This window comes from Ochlerotatus camptorhynchus, unplaced genomic scaffold, assembly GCF_037179485.1.
Source record: "Ochlerotatus camptorhynchus isolate MF236.1 unplaced genomic scaffold, CSIRO-AGI_Acam_v1.1 ptg000139l, whole genome shotgun sequence".
Classification (NCBI taxonomy): Eukaryota; Metazoa; Arthropoda; class Insecta; order Diptera; family Culicidae; genus Ochlerotatus; species Ochlerotatus camptorhynchus.
This window is the reverse complement of record NW_027040629.1, coordinates 1,619,583-1,640,113: the sequence shown is the minus strand read 5'-3', so window position 1 is coordinate 1,640,113 and position 20,531 is coordinate 1,619,583. Positions and strand designations below refer to the sequence as shown.

At 38.5% G+C, this 20,531-nt stretch overlaps 1 protein-coding gene across 1 annotated transcript in view; it reads right to left on the bottom strand.

Annotated features, from left to right (window-relative positions):
• The window catches only part of LOC135700600 (uncharacterized), a 521,944-nt gene that overhangs the window by 157,206 nt on the left and 344,207 nt on the right, over positions 1 to 20,531 (bottom strand). Inside the window, exon 8 of the mRNA XM_065221136.1 lies at positions 8,407 to 8,475. Coding sequence (XP_065077208.1) covers positions 8,407 to 8,475 — 69 coding nt within the window. The remainder of the gene's footprint in view (positions 1 to 8,406; positions 8,476 to 20,531) is intronic.

The window sequence follows — 20,531 nt, the reverse complement described above, 5'->3', positions numbered from 1 at the left end:
ACAACAAATTCATTTTTTTTGCAAGGTTGCACTTCGGATCTAGGTGGCGACGGTATGACGGGTAGAGGTATATGAAGCAAATGAAAAAAAAAACCGATCGGTGAACGACCGGTGATAATAACATTGCAACAAGATATGCTCACGACGCGCGCAACTAGGGAGAGTAGAGAGGGTAAGAATGCCCAAAAATTATGTACTTAGTAAATCGGTTTAGTATAAAAGCGATTGATTAATTAATAAATGGAGAAGTATTCTCCGACTCGAAAAAGGTTTCGGTAGTCGCGTAGGTTCGGACGTGAATTATTTCCGACTTTCGAAATCCTACACTGAAAATGTATTTTCGTTATTTCTCTGAAAACCGTTTCGTAAAAATGAATTTCGTACATGCAACACATCTTTCATAAATGGTAAGAAACATTCGTTTTTCCTGTCATTTGGCGCAATGTGCTTGGAAGAAATCAAAAATTATACCAATTAAGAAAAAGGCTAATTTGAACACATTAGAAAACTTGCGACCTATTAGCATCCTTTGCGCATTATCAAAAGTATTTGAAAAAATTGTTAAGATGAACATTTGCGATCACATCAATAGACACAATCTTCTGAATCAATTTCAGTCAGGTTATCGTTCGAAACATGGTACTAAAACAGCTATGCTCAAAATAATTGATGATGTAGGTCTAGTAGTAGACAAGGGTCGCCCGGTTGTTCTAATACTATTAGATTTTTCTAAAGCGTTTGATACTGTGTCGCATAGAATTTTATGTCAAAAACTCAGATCAAATTTTGGTTTTTCCGATCATTCCGCAAACTTGATTGATTCTTATTTAAGTATGCGAACACAGGCTGTATTTAATAATGGAGTTTTTTCTCAATTTATTTCCATAACATCTGGGGTTCCCCAGGGTTCTATTCTGGGGCCAATCTTATTCTCATTGTACATTAATGATCTCCCTGAAGTAATAAAGAATTGTAAATTTCATCTGTTTGCCGATGATGCTCAGGTATACTTTGACTGTGCAAGTAATTCTGTTGCTGAAATTTCTCAGAAAATTAATGAAGACTTGAAGAGGATCCTAGATTGGTCTGTAAAGAATATGCTTAGCTTGAACTCCAAGAAAACAAACTCAATTTTTATTACAAATAGTTCTTTTCAAAATATATTAAAACCTTCATTGCTTTTAGACAATGAAACAACTGAATACGTCGATAATGCTACCAGCTTGGGTATCCGTATTCAATCCAATTTTGGATGGGATAAATATGTGTTGTCACAATGTGGAAAAATTTATGCTTGTTTACGTTCACTTCACATAACATCATCATTTCTTAGAACTGATGTTAAAATTAAACTATTCAAAAGCCTCCTTCTTCCTTATTTTTTGGCATGTGATTTTCTCCTCGATGATGTATCTGCTGGTACGTTCAATAAACTTAAGGTGGCTCTTAATTCATGTGTTCGATATGTTTTTAAATTAAGTAGATATTCTAGAGTTTCTCACCTGCAACATCATCTAATAGGATGCCCTTTGGTAAACTTTGGCAAGCTACGCTGTTGTTTATTTTTGCATAGTCTGTCGAGAACAAAACAACCCGGTTATCTACACAGAAAATTGCAAACTTCACAAAGCAATCGGTCCATTAAATATATTTTGCCAAGACATCGCACGTCAAAGTACGGGAACTCATTTTTCGAGCGAGGGTGTAGTTCACTGGAATTCTTTACCCAATAGTCTAACTAATGTAAATTCGTTAACAGCATTTAAGAGAGGATGTATTGAGCATTTTAGTTGAGTAGTAAATGTAGTTCAGTTTGTGTTACGTATCATTTTTTTTTGTTTTGTAATATACTTGTGGCGCTTGTTATACTTTGATATAATCGATGTAACAGAAGAAAGACATAAGTCTTAAGTTACAAATTATAAGTCAATTAATAAATAAATAAATAAATGTCAATATTACGTCTTTTTTGTATAATATACAAATACATCTTCGGACAATCAAACCAACAACTGCGCTTATTGTCTCCTAAAGTGCTGATTGTGTGTTGGAGATAGGATATTTTTTTAGAAATATTGTCGGTTGGACCAATACATGCAAGCTACCACAATAAATCAAATTACTCGTCGCGGTGGTTTTATGTTAGAGAAAAAAATACATGCAAGCAGCAGAAAAAGCAACCGAAATCGAATTACCTTTTCCATGAGTGCTTCTTATTTGCCTTTAGCTTTACCATTTTTCATAGCACAGATAGAGCGATGGATAAAGCATAGATCTGACGATCGCAAGGTTCATGAGTAGAGTCCAGTCTGAAGCATGTTTTTATGTTTTGTCATATTTATTCCTTCCAATGATGAAGTTATTGTTACCCATCCTCACTAACACACTCCACATTTTTCGGTTTCCACAACCATCACTTGTGGCCCGCTGGTTGGGTGTAGCGATAGCAAGTGTGGCAGTTCTAACGAAACTAGCTTCATAGAATGTACAAATCCGTTTCGTTGCAGAAAACAACGAATAAATTCGTAGAACAAACGAGCGATTTCGTTGTATAAACGAAATTTTATTTTCAGTGTAGTAGGGCAGGGAGACTTCAGTAGTTGTTCCCCGGTAGGGGTAACGCAAATTGACCTTACATTGATCCGACATCGGGCCGACATGTCTGTTCGGGATCATTCCTCTGGGTTTCTTCCATACTCCACTGCCGTATATCAATTGTATATAATGTCTCGTGACAGCCTCTTGGGTAAGCTGAGGGATGTCGTCGGTTTGTGAAGGCTGTCATGACGTCAGAAACATTGAAAACCTTTTTTTCTTTCCTTTATTTAACGTCGGCCTCTGTTCCGCAATCTAGTGCCAATCACCGACGGACATCGATTGCCATCCATTGACGACAATCGAATGTGCAAGGAAGGCAGCTTCCACACCTGCGTAGGATATCGCACCCATTCACAACACACATGGGCCGGGACCAACGGCTTTACTTCCCTTCCGAAGGAAGACGTGACCAGAGATTTTTATGCCTCAGAAAAATCCCACCGACCTCGGCTGGGATTGAACCCAGACCCATTGGGGTGTTAGAAAGCAGTCACGCTTACCACTACACCACCGGCGCCGGCCTACACTGAAAACCTGTTCATAAAGAAATGTATAAATACAGCCCATTCGGTTCACTACGTTCCAAGCACGATGATTTTAGCAAAGCGGGTATAGATGCGACTGTTCTAATACAGCTTTCATTCGTTCGTGCGTGCGCTGTTGCCAATACACTTCGAATTCAGATCTGAACGTACAGTAGCAACCGGTAGTAAAGCACACAAAGCAACAGTCAATTCAGGTATAAACCAACTGTCACGAGAAGGCTGTACTATTTGGAAGCCTGGTTGTGACTTTATCCTATCAACCCGCCTAATATATGAAAACAACCGTGGCACAGTGGGATCGAACGAAGACTCCGGCAGCAGCACACCCCAACAGTCTATGATCGAATCCCAAATCAGACCCATTAAAAAGATATGTGAAAGCTCTGGCCTCTGGCAGTTTTGTTAATATATTTGTCCATTAATTTATTTGATAAGGCTCAACCGAATTAACTTTACAGAGCCGAGGATTTTGGTCACTATACAATACATCTTAAAACTATAGTCAAAAGGCACAACACAATAAACACTTTATCTTCCGCTATCCAAAAAGCCTCCTCCATCAGAACTGGAGCCGCTTCCAGTAGTTTCATTGTATGGCAAATTGTTGTACGCCAACGAGGGTCAGAGCGCGTCCATTGCAGCAATGGACGCAAAACGTGGTCAGCACTCACACACTCATCACGAAACGGTTGCTTTCCAAAGTCGACGACGCATCGACCGAAAGAACTGCTGATGAAGAACAGTGAGGAGGACCACACAATGGTTGATGCCAAGAAAACAGACGATCGCGTGGCACACATCGAGAGTGGCCTGCTTTTGTCGACAGCCGATTGAACACTGAGTTAATATATTTGTCGATTCATTTTTAGAGTTGACAAAGTAGAAGTCAATAAAGTAGAATATTGTAGAATATTGAACTATGATGTGCAAAGCTATTGAAATCACCATAGGAGGCACATAGAATCCAAGTGTGTCACAATTCAAATCCATAGTGTTCAGGCATGATTCATAGCATAAGATTCACACATGAAATGGATGTGTTTCACAATAAGCGCAAAATTAAGTGTGAGACACTTGATGATGACGTGTAGAATTTTTTGAATGTAGATCTTCACTATCGCCGTTTTTTTTTTATTAGGCTCAAATCTCAATAAGACTCAACGGAGCCGAATACTATAAACAAATAGAAAATTTATTTTAATTAGGAAGCACTTTTTTTCTTTTTCTTGTGCATTAGCTGCTCTAAATAGGCGGCATCAATCCTCCTCTTGTTCTCCTCCTGGATCTTCAATGTGTGAAACATCTGGAATCCTATATGGGCGCTGCGTATAGGAACAAATATCACCACTCACTGGCATCAAGCTGCTATCACTTTCGGTGGAGTCGTTTGCGTTCAATTTTTCGTTTCATTGTTCGTAGTGTCCGAGTCGATCGATCTTTGGCGTTTCGTTTCAGTTTTATTGTTGTGCTGTTGCTCTGCAATAGGTGTTGGTTTGGAAAGGGAGGGCCACTGCTTACCGTTGGCTGCGTTTGGTTGTTGTTTGTAGACTGTTTGACTGCTCACGCTGCTACTGTTGTTGATGCTTCTATTCTGTTGATCAGTTTGGGGTTTATTGTCCTCGTTTGCAGTTGCTGTTGCCACCTCAGAGCAACGTTGTTTGGGATGGGATTTGCGCTCGCAATTACGGCATGTTTTTACCTGATTATGGTAGGATACCATCGTAATTTCGTCGTCGACGGTTATGTACGACGGGATGGGGAGAGTAAGCTTAATTTTGACAACGCGTACTCCATTACTAAAGCCTGGAAAATAGCTCTTCCAGACTTCGCTTCTAATGGCTATCACTTCCCCATACTGACGCATATGATCAACGATAGCCACATTATCCATGTCGTCCGGAAGATCATGTAAGCGCACGTCGACCGCACTGCTCTCGACGTAAATTGGAATCAAGATCTTCTTCCTTTCGTATTCCATGAAATGCTTCAAGTGATGAATTGATGTCTTTTTTTTCCTTGGATTTGTTTTCCGTCGATCTTGTTTTCCGTGCTGAGCACCAATGGAAGGCAGCTCCCCAAGTCCCCGGCAAGGTGACAGATAACCTTAGTTTCACGTACCCACTTGCAAATAGTAGATGTCGCCATACGACGTAAACAAAGGGATTGTCCTTCACCGCCACTGCGATATTTCTCTATGGAAAGCCAACTTTTTGTTTCACCATGTGTGGATGCCAAACAACGGACAAGAATGCCATATGAAAAGAGCTAATTTATGATTTTCGTGGTGAAGTGAAATAAATCCATACAAATTGAACCTAGTTTAATTTTCTTATATCATCTAATGGCAATAACAATACTTTGGTTTCTTCAGTTATTTTTTGCTCTTGAATTTGACTATCCTTCAGATTATTGCTTTCAGCATAGTTGTGCAATGAAGAATTGTCCTGGGCCCATAAAAAATGTTTACTTTACCGTGTTTCTCTTACGGCGCAAGTAAAGTAAACTACTGAGATTTAAAATTAGTCAAATTGCATGATATATTACATATTTAGCTTAAATGCATTTAAGACCTTCGAAAGACAGACAAAGTTCACCACTGTAATCTTTTAAGCAAGTTCCTCAAACATTTTGCAGTACTAGCTGCGTATACAGCAATTTTTTTTTTGCTGAAACAGCTCACGAAATTGTATATACATGCAAGGAATCAAAAATATCTCCAAATGACAAAATAACAAGCGATCAACGAACCGAATAATAACGCTGTGTCAGAAGTGGAAAGCAATAATGATATAATCTTCACCGTTCTTTTTCATGACAAGCAGCCCGTGCGACACAACTCATTCGGGGCGGTAGAAGGAAACGAGCAAATTGTTGGCAAGCTGCTTCACGAAGTAAAGCCGAAGATGATACACGTGTGTTAATGGGATTTTTTTTTGTTATGTCTTTTCCCGATTCATATCAAGCTATGTCCTCATCCGTGTGTATTGCAACAAAGCAGGCAAGCAATATATCATTATCCTTTTACCACTCGGATCGAGGTATGTTATAGAGCGAGTTTGTCATGGTAGTCGTAGCAACCGTTTTGTCTGTATCGTTGGTTGCTTTATATGTTTGGATTCGCTGTATACATGCTGTCAAATGAACTCTTGGCTCCTCCTCCTCTGTTCCAGAAATAACGTATACATGGTGATGGGAGTGCACCTGCCCACAAAGCTCACATGACTCTTATAAAGTTTGATTACATTCTTGTTTCAGCAACCCAGTATTGGCATTATTAATATCAAATAAAAACACTTTTTCGAGCATCACGCTTACATTATCCGCCTACTAAGGTTGGTGTTTCGGCAGTTTCATAATTATAATACTTAATTAGGTGGCAACACCTCCTCTTGTGGTTCAAACAGTTACTTCTGAGCTCTTTTGAATGTTTGGCGCCCGTTTGACAGTTTGACTCGGCTCCCAGATGACAAGCATTTTGAGTTAGTTCGCAGTACTCTGGTATACAGTATCTCCTCCGGCTTCCCTTAATCCGACATCACGGTCTCTAACGGAGCTTTTTTTTTTACATTGGTAACATTGATTTGTATGGACTTGACAGTCAGATTATCAAATTTGGTTCTGTTCTGCTCAAAGACACACGAGACTACAAAAATAGTTTAATAAACTGATTATGAATTGTGCATACGACCTCGCATACGACTGAAAATCAAAACGACATTTCTCGCTGGCATCACTGGACTTCCTATGCCACTAATGTTAATTTTGACGTTAGACGCGCGTTGCGGTTTGGTGGGCGCACGACAATGATATGAATGTTAAGCTTGGATTTTATTTATTGTTCATCATTTCCGCATTCGCCCTATTCAGATAACCCTTCTGAAACTTGTGAGTTTGACAGAACCACCAGAACCAAACTGTTGGGGTACACTGGCAATATACTGGAGTTGTCAAGTTGCCTCCGGGTTGCAGCTCCCGCGCAAGGACCCTACCTATCGACCCATCAACTCATGAACCGGGGACCAACAGCTTTACTTCCCTTCCGAAGGAAGGCGTGATCAGAGATGTTATGCCTCAGAACATCCCGGTGGCGCCGACTGGGATTGAACCCAGGCCTTCTGGGGTGAGAGGTAATGACGCTTACCACTACACCACCAGCGCCGCTAATTGATGTGTCTAATACAACACAATTTGCTCTTAAACCTCTCATGGCAAAAAAAAACACACGCGCGTCGCACAAAAGATGCTCGAAAGTATTGTCTGGTGATACAACGTCCAATTAGTCTGAGAGATGAGTAGCAACTGAGCCTGTGTTGTTGTCAATATTAATATTCATCTTCATCTTGTTGAGGATGATTTTGAGAATCAATTGCATAATGATTATTTTCATTTACACAAATATAGCGCTGTGGAACGTGCCGTGTTGATTTTTACACACTGATCGATGGAAAAATATTGGCTCATGCTGAATTGATGATAATATCGATGTTTTAAGCTCTGGGTTCGACAATATTCAAAATAATCATTTTGCCCAAAATTAAATTGATCCTCAAAACTCTTCAGATTTTGACATTCTTGGTTTGGATAATCAAGCACTGGTGAATATCAACAAACGCGTTTTCGTTGATGTATAAAGAACTGAGTTGTTAATTTTGCTCGTACGTGACAGCAAAGATTTTAAAAACAAATTTAATTCACTTACAGTGGGTTGAAGCGCTACTCTTTGCGTGTGATGGTAAATGATAAAAACAGACACTGCTTCACAGCACTTACATTCATAATTCAGTGATTTGCTGAAGCAAGTCCTTGCTGTTGAGAATGAATAATACGTGAAAACTGCATCGTGAATTTCACCCAAAAATGCATCGTGGACTGTCTTCCTCTTCTACCTTAACATGGGTTTGGATTTCCAATTCAAATATTTTGACATCAATTAATCACCAGCTTCACTAACAAATAAAACGATTTAAATTCATGCAGAAAAGAAGATTGTTGATTGATACTCATAGATATAATCCTTCAGCACAAGGAGTTTGATTAATAGAAAAACGATGCATGTGATCGATCATGATTCGACAAAAATGAACCAAAGCTACTCTATGCATGGGATTTTTGGAAGACGTACCAATTTAAGGTATCGAGATATTCGAGAGGCTCGTGGTAGACGGGTATTTATTCTAGTTGAAATTTATTTTAGGCTACAACGGGAAAAGCATTTAAACCCAGCAGCTCTTTCTAGTATTAATTTCATTTAAGATTTACTTACCGTGCAATATATACAAAATGCTCCAAGGGCGATGACACGAAGTAAGGCTGGACTCGCAGCACGAACAACCTGTAAAACATTTAAAAAAATAATTTAAATTATAATTTCTTGAGATTTGAATAACCTTAGTTTTAATGTTTATACAATGTGATCTCCCCTCGCTTCTGTTGTGTGACATTCATATCATATCATTCATATCCTATGAGCGTGACTCAAATGATTCCATCCGATTCTGATTTACAATCAGTGTCCGATTTCGTCAAAATATTTCCGTTGTCTGGTATATAAATACATATTGCTTTTTTCTTCATTTCGACCTCACGATGCCGAGCTATAAAAAAAAGAGGCCGTCCCAAGCGGTTGATTAATGTCAACGGCGCTATAAAAAAATTCGGATTCTTCCATCCACTCAATTAAAGCGATAATGAAAATACAGCTCTCGTAAGGACCGTTTAATTCAGCTTTAAAAAGTAACACGCTAGCTCATAGTCACGTTTGTCGGTTTCATCGTAAGTCGGAGCCTTCCTTCATAAACCACTTCATTAGCGTTTGTTGCAAATTAAAATATCCGTAATTAAAATCAAATTAGGGGTTTTCATGCCGGTACGAAAAGTTTTCCTCTCTTCCTTATCGAAACACCCCAAGGGCAGCATAGTTTGTACCGATGTTAAAACCAAGACAGTTCCTGACACTTGGTCAACGCCTAATGAGCACAACTGAGCCGTCAAATTCGCCAGCACTGCCGGGGCGAGAGTTTTCGTGCCCACAAGGCAATCCCAGCCCAGCTCCTTCTGCTGTTCCGTTTGGGGTGCAATTTCCTGCCACAACTGACAAACTTAGACTTCTACTCCAGCACGCTAAGCTAGCTAACGACTTGTGTTAACAATTGCAACCTAGGCATATTTTTCCTCGCTTTGGCCGTAATGAGAATAAAGGTTTATTCGGAAAACTTTATTACCAGAAGTAATAGGGCTACAAATTCTTTTTCCCACCACGTTAAGAAAAGCAAGCGCAAAGTGCAATTAATTCTCGTGTTTCACTTCAACCCCTTGGCGAACTCACTTCACTTCCCATTCCTTCCAGAGGCTTAGGAACAAGGCTCAACGCCTGGTCTGGCTACTTGGTCACGGTTCTACGTTTTTTTCGTGGCCGTGCAATTATCAGCAAAAACGCTTAGCATTTTTTTCTCTTTCTTACTTTCCTTGCTATGTTAGAACCCATTTTGAAACTCTAGTTCATAGTGGTCGAATAAAAAGGGCAAAAAGACTGCAGCAACTGCAGGGAGTACAAAAGGTACCACGACATTCTTTGCACGGTCTTCTGCATCAAGCTTCCCGGACTGCAGCAGATATGCAAAATCTCAGCCTAGCGTGTGCTCGCAAATCACGACGACCGCGCGGTGGTGGTCCACATGGAAGTTATGATTCCACCCTATGCGGTGTGCCTTCGTAGATGCAGCTCGTTTCTGGGGAATAGTTAATCATTTCTGGTTGCAGTTTCAAGGCTGCTCTGACTGAGTAGCAGCAAAATTAATGGGGCAGCTTCATCCTAGCACATTTAGTGACAGAGCTCAGTCTGTTCGGAGTAAGTCATCACTGTTGGTACGGATTCCGGGGAAACCCATGCATGTGGTTTGAGAGACAGTTTATTATGGTCGGTGTTTTTATGACATTTTCAAGCCACTGCTATTTGAATTTGAGATGGATTTTTTTCTACAATGCATTGGTGTAGCCAGGATTTTGGGGGTTGTAAAAATGACATAAGGGAAAAAATATAATTTTATCTGAAATTTTAATATTTAACCATTGTGACGTCCAAGGGAAACGATTTCCGTGAATTTTACCATGAATGATGTATTCCAGTTATGGATAAGCTATAGCTTCCTTGGAAGCAGCTAAAATAGGTATGCTAAATGCATATTTTCGATGATAACAGAGTTCTATCAATAACATCAATCAAGAGGATACTTTTTTGACAGGTTTGAACGAACTTCGGAGAACTCCCAGCAATAAAAACTTCCAGAGAAAGTTGGAAAAAAGCATTCGCAGGGAGCTGGCAGATTCTGTCAGGAGATCAACATCCAGGATAAATTGAAGTGAATTCAAATAATTCCTATTACACTAGTTTACAAAACAACATAAAAAGTGTGAACTTTAGTGGTTGACCAACGTTTCTAATGCAAAATCCTGCGCTGAATTCAATGCCGTGGTCAGAAAAAAATAAAGTAGAGCCATTTTTGAGATATACAAAAATTTTGATTTTTTGAATTTTGGACAAAAGTACGATTACTAAAATGTCAATATCTTTGGAACTAGTGCACCAATTTTAAATCTTTTCTTATGAAAGTGAAGCTAAATAAATTTGCTATCGTTCACTCGAATATTATGTCTTAATTAAAAATTTAATTTTGAAGTCATTTAAAAATTTATAGCATTTATTTTTTATTTTTCCTGCGAATATTCCATAAAAATCTTGTTTTAATCAACATTTTTAATGGGATTAAAAGATTCAAAAAATCATTCCATAATTTATTCTTAAATTCCATTAAAAACTGGAGAAAATGAGCCTTTAATGGATGAAATCGGTTGGAAATTGTCGAAGTTATGAAATTTTTTGTAAAATCATGGAAATTGAATGTTCCAAGATTGGCCGTTGTCCCGCTCCTAGGTTCATGCACCACTTCCAGTAAGCCTTTCTGCGGACGTGTACGCATACGGTGCATTTCACTAACACTACCAGCTGTCACGCAAAATTAAATGGGATATTTTCAACAATATAATTTACGCTAGTGTTTGTGAGACCGCTCGGCGAGAACCTAACGCAACCAACTCAATTTGACAGCTTTCTTTCTTTACCATTGCTTAACGATGTATACGACAAAACGTGAATTCAAGTGTAAAAATAATCCTCAAAAGTTTTCTTACGCGTGTGGCAACTATATATTTACAAAATCGGTCAATTTCACTGCTTCGTTGCAAACTGCATACAGGCTTTATTTTAAAATTTATCCTGGAGACTTTGACGAACCGTGGATTCCAAAAGTATTATGTAGTTCGTGCAAAACGTGCTTGGCTAGGTGGATGTCAGGCGCAAGGTAAATTGATTTTTTGAATAACTTTCATATAAACAATTTATGTACAGCATGGTAGTGCTTTGTTCTTTCCTGATCGACATCATCTATTTTTGATAAGTGTTAATGTCTTACTTACTAACTCACTTATTTGTTATCTGTCAGTCGCTATTTGTCCTTTGACATACCCACCATATGGCGTCGACCGTTTTGTCATGCAACGGATTGTTATTTCTGCTTGACAAAAGTTAAGCAACAAGGACGTCACAAAACAGTTGAGTATCCACAAGTGGCTTCTATGACAAAACCTGTTCCACATTCAAGTTCGGTCCCGTATCCTGTTTATCCAAAGCGGAAACGAGCGCCCTCTGTTGAATCGACCGTTACAAAAAGTGAGGAGGAATTCAAGGAGGAATGCGAGGAAGACTTCGAGGTGGAATTGGAAAGAAACCCAAAACTGTTTACACAATCCGAATTTAATGATTTGGTGCGAGATCTCGACTTATCGAAGGAGAAATCCGAATTGCTGGCATCACGCTTGAAAGAACACAACATGCTGAGCAAGGAGGTCAAAATTTCTTGTCACAGGAATCGTCACAAGAAATTTGACAAATATTATTCTACAAAGGACAAGGCATGTTTTTGCCATGACGTAAACGGCTTGTTTGAAGAGTTTGGTGAGCCATATGATCCAGCTGAATGGCGTTTATTCATTGATAGCAGCAAGTTGAGCTTGAAAGCCGTTTTACTGCATCAAGGGAATGAGAAGCCTTCTATTCCATTAGCTCATGCCGTTAATATGAAGGAAACGTATGAATCAATGGCTCTATTGCTCAATTTGATAAATTACAATCAACACAATTGGAAAATTTGTTCCGATCTTAAAGTGGTTGCCATGTTGACTGGATTGCAACAGGGATACACAAAATATATGTGTTTTTTGTGTAAATGGGACAGTCGAGCTCGTAAGGAACACTACGTCCGAAAAGATTGGCCAAAACGGGATAATTTCACAATTGGTAAAGACAACGTTAAAAATGATCCTCTTGTGGTAAAAGAACGCATAGGGTAACCAACTGATTTTGGACCCCTAGAGGAAGTGAGATCACGTTTATGTCAAAATAATATTATTTGTTTATTATTATTATGCAATTTACATGCGGTTGTGTTCGAAAGCTACTCATCTTGGATGTAAAATGTCACTAGATGTTTTATTTATTGATATATACTCGAAAAATAATTCTTTTCACATCATGATATTCACATATTTTGGACCCTTCCACTTGATTTTGGACAGGGTCCATAATATATTTTGGACACACTGAATGGGAACGAATATATTTTGGACATGCTGAAGTTCTTGCAACCTATGAGCCTAAAATTAATTACGACGGTCACTTCTTCCTATCTCGCATTTGTTAGGTCCGTCTAGGTGGGAAAATTTTCAAAGAAAGTGCCGTAAAACGGGGTGAAATTGATCAGCGGGGTGAATTTGATCGCTGAGTATACCCAATATTGTACTTATGCATAATATTTTTACAATGTATACAAAGATACATTCGTACGCTTAGTAACGAAAAACATGTTACACATGAAAAAATATCACGAGAAATTTCAGCGATCAATTTTGCCTCGCTGATCAATTACACCCCGTTTTACGGTATGCATAAAAGTTAACCCCCCGTTACTCGCGCTGTTGTACTTTGTACAACACATATGAGTTTTCCATTGCCATTTTGTTGCTGCCAATCGATCTGAAACCAACTTGTATTCCTCAAAAAACTTGTTTTGAACTAAAAAAGCTAAACTTTGATTACAATTAACCCCCAAAATGCGGATAATAGAGAAAATGTAAATGGAAACCGCGTGAACGGTGTCCATACTACGTGGGATTGACTTAATTGGTTACAACATGGAATATCTCGAGATCCTGACCAGATAGAAAGTTACTGTCTTCGGCAAAGTTGTTCAGAAGGTCAAAGCCTATTTCTTAGTGTACAATAGTTCAGAATTATCTCACTTCGTGGTGCTAGTATACATGTGAAATTCTCGTGTATAAAATATCTCTAGATCCTGACCAGATAGAAAGTAAATGCCTTTAGCAAAGTTGTTCAGGAAGTCAAGCTCTTTTCGTTGGTGGAGTAGTTCAGAAATTTCACACTACGAGGCGCTAGTATAAACGTGTAATTCTCGCATATACAATAGCTCGAGTTCTTGACCAGCTAGAAAGTTACTGTATTGGGTAAACTTGTTCAGGGGGTCAAGACTTTTCGACTAGTAGACAATAGTTCAGAATTTTCTCACCACGTGGCGTTTGTATACATATACACTTCTCACATATGATATATCTCGAGATCCTGACCAAATAGAAAGTTACTGTCTTTGAAAAAGTTGTTCAGGAGGTCAAAGCCTATTGCTTGGTGTAGAATAGTTAAGAATTTTCTCACTATGTAGTTCTAGTATACACGTTAAATTCTCTCATATAAAATATCTAGAGAGCATGACAAGATAGAATGTTACTGTCTTGGGCAAAGTTGTTCAGGGGATCAAGGCCTTTTAGCTAGTGGATGGTAGTTCAGAATATTTCACTTCATGGTACTAGTATATACGTGCAATTCTCGCATATAATATATCTCAAGACCTGCTAAAAATGTACAGTAATCGGCAAAGTTGTCCAGGAGATCAAACCCTATCGTTGGTGGAAAGTACATAATTTTCTCACTAGGTGACGTTGAAAGACACGTGAAATCCTTGCATATAAAATATCTCTGAATGACCCGCATACTAGTGCCACGTAAAGGGAAAATTCTGAATTACTGTACACCAACGAAAAGATCCTAACATTCTGAACAACTTTGCCGAAGACAGTAACTTTCTGTCTGGTCAGGATCTAGAGATATTTTATATGCGAGAATTCCTCATGTATACTAGCGTTGCAAAGTGAGAAAACTCTGAACTTAAGTCCACCAGCAAAAAGGCCTTGACTTCCTGAACAACTTTGCAAGTTTTTTGAGGAATACTCGTTGATTTCAGATCGATTGGTAGCTCGGCTGCAAAATGGAAATGGAAAACTCACACTGTTGTACAAAGTACAACGCGTGAGTACTCGTGTTACAAAAGTTGGCGCGAGTAACGGAGGAAATATAATATAACATAAGGAAACAACTGATCATACCATAAAAAAAAATCATTCAGAAGTAAACCTTAATACGGAGACCTGACTCTATGCTTGCAGTCCATATTATTTTTTGTATGGGCTGTTCATAAACTACGTAGACGGTTTTTGAGAGATTTCAACCCCCCCCCCCCCTTTCCATAGAAGACAGTCTCAAACACAAAATTTAAAAAATTGTATGGACCGTAGACATCTGCCAAGCGCTCCACCCCCCTAAAGCGTCTACGTAGTTTATGAACAACCCCTTAGTTAAATGCGTTTGGGAGATAGGAAAACTTTTGTGGAAAACTAGGAACTAGGAAAACTAGGAAAACTCAGAGTGGACCACTCTACGTGTTTTGCCGTTTTTCCCATTTTGAATCGCCTGATAAACAAGAAATATATTTAAAAACAATGAATTCATATAATTTTGATTGATTTACTTACCAATTTAATCAGAAATCTGAGATAATAGCACGATCGACCAGCCGGAATTTTTTTTGTCGCTCTTTCGATGATTCTCATTTGATAAGTGTCCAAAATAAGTTGGTAACATTTTTTACGATCTTTTTTGGACACTTTTTATTTAATACTTTTTAAATAAAATCTTAAGGTGAAATCTTTATAAAAACATGAAATACATCTTCCAAAGTCAGATAAACTGATTTGATAAAAAAAAACATTGAATTGTATGTTTTAGAACAAATTTAAAACAAGTACACTAACGCCGATTCCTCTTGACAAACGTCGAAACATGAAACTTTTTCGATAACATTTTCTAAAACTGCATAAATTGAGCAATTGTAAGCAATTTGAGGTGAACTAATGATCTTGAGACATAGCAAGTAATTGAAAGAATGTAATTACAACATCAACCCAGATGAATTTGAAGCAACTAGACAGTGAGCGAGGAAAATATATGAAAAGGGTCCAAAATATGTAGGGGTCCAATTCAAGTTGGTTACCCTAATACTTCCACCACTACATATAAAACTTGGGCTATTCAAAAATTTAGTCAAGCGTTGCAAAAAAAAGGGCCAGCATTCCAGTACTTGAAATCAGTATTTCCAAATTTATCTGACGCAAAGATAAACGAAGGTGTATTTGTTGGCCCACAGATCAAAAAACTGCTCAATGATTCCGCATTCAATACAGTTTTGACACCATATGAGGAAGAAGCGTCGAAATCGTTCCAGCGTGTTGTCACAACCTTTTTAGGAAATTTCAGAAGCCCAGATTATGAGGAAGCCGTCGATGAATTGCTCAAAAATTATGAGAAAATAGGTATAAATCAAAAATATTGTGTTTTTTTCTTTTCCTTTATTTAACGTCGGTCTCTGTTCCGCAATCTAGTGCCAATCACCGACGGACATCGATTGACATCCATTGACAGCAATCGAATGTGCAGGAAGGCAGCTTCCACACCTGCGTAGGATATCGCACCCATTCAACACACATACATGGGGCGAGACCAACGGCTTTACTTCCCTTCCGAAGGAAGACGTGACCAGAGATTTTTATGCCTCAGAAAAATCCCACCGACCTCGGCTGGGATTGAACCCAGACCCATTGGGGTGAGAAAGCAGTCACGCTTACCACTACACCACCGGCGCCGGCCAAAAATATTGTGTTTGTTACATATAATTAATTTCAAATCCTTTTATTTCACTGAACACAGGTGTGAATATGTCTTTGAAGATACATTTCCTACATTCTCACATGGATTTTTTCCCGAAAAATCTTGGTGACGAGAGTGATGAGCACGGCGAACGTTTTCACCAACAAATGAAGATGATGGAACGTCGTTACCAAGGGTTTTGGGATGAAGCAATGATGGGTGACTATTGTTGGTTTCTGATTCGAGAAACAAGTTCAAAACATCGAAGACAAAGTCATTCGATTCTCAATCATTTTTAATAAAACCTAAATAAATTTCTTTTGTATCAACTCGGTTTTAAATCCTGATATGCCTTAATCAAATTGATGTGTAGAGAAAAGAATCTCCCATGAAAACTTTACATGCGATTTGGATGCTTACAACGACACCTAGAAAAGGAACTCTAAAGCTGTTGTATTTCAGCAACATTTTTAAGTGTTTTACAAAAATGCTCATAACTTCGACAATTTCCAACCGATTTCATCCATTAAAGGCTCATTTTCTCCGGTTTTGAATGGACTTTAAGAATAAATTATGGAATGATTTTTTGAATCTTTTTATCCCATTAAAAATGTTGATTAAAACAAGATTTTTATGGAAAATTCGCAGGAAAAAAAAAATGCTGCAAATTTTTTAATGATTTCAAAATTAAATTTTTAATTAAGACATAATATTCAAGTGAACGATAGCAAATTTATTTAGCTTCATTTTCATAAAAAAAGATTTAAAATTTGTGCACTAGTTCCAAAGATATTGACATTTTAGTAATCGTACTTTTGTCCAAAATTCAAAAAATCAAAATTTTTGTATATCTCAAAAATGGCTCTACTTTAATTTTTTCTGACCACGGCATTGAATTCAGCGTAGGATTTTGCATTGGAAATGATTTTCACCTTACCGAGTTCAAAAATGCTGTAAACTAGTGTTATTATTATCTTTACGTTTTTTTTTTGTGCGATTGAACCACTGCGTCCATTATTTGATTTTTTTAGGGTACTCCTGTTTACTGTTCGTAACATGCAAGCTGACCAACATTTAATGAGTGGACATCTAATTGCCTGGACACGTTCTTTCCCAGTCATGTATAATATGGTTTATGAAACCAACTACCTTACCAGGATTAGCCGACCAAATTCCTCTAGGTTGTAAAATAACACTACTAAGAAATGTGTTAATGCACTACAACAGCAGAGCAGATGTTCCGAGGATTCACGTTCTGTGCTATAGAAAAGGCAGATATCGCTCTTAACCCGACCAATGTTCAAATGATCAGGGAATCAAAATCTACGATTTAGATAAAGATAATGGCATTCTCATTTTGGTTACACTCATGATTAGTACAATGGGTAATACATGCGGTTATCATTTGTGTAACAGATCATAATTATATGAAATAGCGATAATCTCTGATCATCATCATCAGCTGTCGTTAATGAAAATTCCCCATGTAAGACTAGGCTAATATGGGTATTTTCGGAATGGGGATGACGTAGAGAGATCAAAAATCAATGTTTGCCGTCATTTTGAAATCCAAGATGGTGGCCATCGATTTCAGAAAAACTGTCAATATGGGTATTATCGGAACAGGGATGACATGCAGATGTAAAAAATTAATATCTGCCGCTATTTGGGAATCCAAAATGGTGGCTATTGGTATTTAGAAACAACTGTACTCTACAATATTGGTATTTTTGAAACCGGGATGACGTGTAGATGTCGAAAATCGATTTCAGCCACCATTTTGATTAGTTTATTTGACTGTTTTATCAAAAATCAAAGGCCGCCAAATTGAATTCCAAAATGGCGGTGGACATCGCTTTTCGACATCTACACGAGTATTTGACCATTTTGTTTTTCCGAAAGCAACGGTCGAGATGACGATTTAAAAATGGCAGCCTACATTGATTGTTAACATAATATGTGTCATCCCGATTCCAAAAATATCCAAATTTGACCAATAGAACAACATTTCCGAAGACAGCAAGTTCCTAGATTTAGAGATACATTTCAAAGTGATTAGTATCACATCAGTAGATTAAAGTTTTTGTTGCTGATCATGATGTTTAACACAAATGATAATCCATGATCTTACTGTACATTGATCAAGATTTCGTTTACTAGTATTTTTATCGTTGGTAACCATCGGAAGATAGCATTTTCTTGATTCCCTGCAAATGATATCTACTCGAACAGTGCCCAGGTACTAGGCCAGTGTATATACTAAGAGCTCGTTTATTGAGCTCCAAGAGCTTTTTGGTATGTGTTACATTTGGAGTTATAAATCTTTTCGACTGGTTGCACTTCGTGACGGCCATCCAGTTGGATGTCACCCTTTGTTTTTCCTAGCGTTTGAGTTCCATTTTTACCGTAAAGGTTGATATTCCACATTATGGTTCTGGGCCAATAAACTGTGAATTGGAACCTAATTTTGCGAGATCGTCTGCCCTTTCATTCCCTTCAACGCCACAGTGTTCAGGAACCCAATACAGTTTTACTGAGTTCTGTTGGCACAGCTATCGCAACAAGAGAATACATTCCCAGACAATCTTTGATGTACTAAAAGCGCTGCGTGCTTACAAATTGCTGCTTGACTGTCAGAAAAAATACAGATATTTGCACATCTATATTTTCTCCTTTGGCAAACACTTACACATTCAAGTATGGCCATGATCTCCGCTTGAAACACTGTTGGACAATGTCCCTGGGCCAAATATTCCTGTACTTGTTTGTGTCCCATTTTTGAAATTCGTTATAATTACCAAAACCAGCGGACGCCTGTATTTGTGATCCATCTATGAAGAACGATTTTGCGGAATCAACTTGGCCAAACTTTGCAGCGAAAATTGACGGAACAATCATGGAACGATGATGTTCTGGGATTCCGCGAATTTCTTGCATCACAGATAAATCAAAACTAACTGAATTGCCGAAGTAGGAGAAGCATACATGATGAGGACTAAGCTGGGGGCTGACATCCTGTGTTATGTATACGTAGTTCAATGACATTAAACGAGTTTGAGGGTTTAGCTCAAGAAGCTTCTCAAAGTTTTCGATTACCAGTGGGTTCATTACTTCACAACCTGAGCCTGAGGGACAATTCCGAAAACCGATCAGAGAGATACATGCCCGCCAACACTTCAAGACTCATCGTATGAATGGAGTGCATGCATCCTTACGTGATACGAAGACAAAGATACTGGATCCGTTCCAGTTTGATGATGTGAGTTGTAGCCGGCGACTGGAAGCAAAAACTACCGTACTCTAAAACCAATAAAATCGTTGTCCGGTACAACGTTAGAAGATCTTGCGGATGGGCTCCCCACCACGTTCCGGTAATTGTTCGGAAAAAATTGATCCTTTGTTGGCATTTTCGTCTCAGATACTCAATGTGGGATCTCCAGGTGCATTTGGAATCGAACCAGATACTTGAAAGACATAGAATAAGTGATTGATTCACCCAAAAAGTTGAAACTTAGGTTGTGCTGGGCTATGCTTCTTAGAAAAAAACGACCAACTCAGTTTTCTCCGAGGACAAATCGATACCTAGCGGGATAGCCCAAGTAGACAAATTGTCTAAAGTATCCTATAAGGGTCCTTGCAGGTCGACTCCTTTGGGCCCTGTGACAGACACTACGCCGTCATCTGCAAGTTGTCTCAACGTGCAGTTCTCGCTTAGACAATTGTCAATTTCTCTGACATAGAAATTATACAAAAGGGGGCTTAAACATTAGCCCTGGGGGAGACCCATATAACTAAATCGAGAAGCTGTAGAGTTTCCATGAGAAAATCTCATATGTTTCTCTGACAGCAAATTGTACGAAAAGTTATTAATTAATGGAGAAAGGCCACAAGCGTGGAGTTTGTCTGAAAGAACTTCAACCGATACTGAATCAAAATCCCCCTTAATATCCAAGAAGACAGAAGCCAACTGAATTTCAGTGGAAAGCAACGCGAGACAGTCGTTCGTTCCCTTGCGCCTACGGAAACCAAATTGAGTATCTGAGAGTAGGTGGTTCATCTCAACTCATTTGTCCAGGCGAAAAAGGATCATTTTTTCCAACAATTTTCGAATACACGATAACATCGCAATGGGACGATACGAGTTGTGATCTAACGCGGGTTTTCCAGGCTTTTTAATGGCTATAACTCTCACTTGCCTCCAATCATCCGGAACAATATTAAGCTTCAGAAACTGACCAAACAAGTTCAACATGCGCCTCTTAGCGACGTCTGGGAGGTTCTTC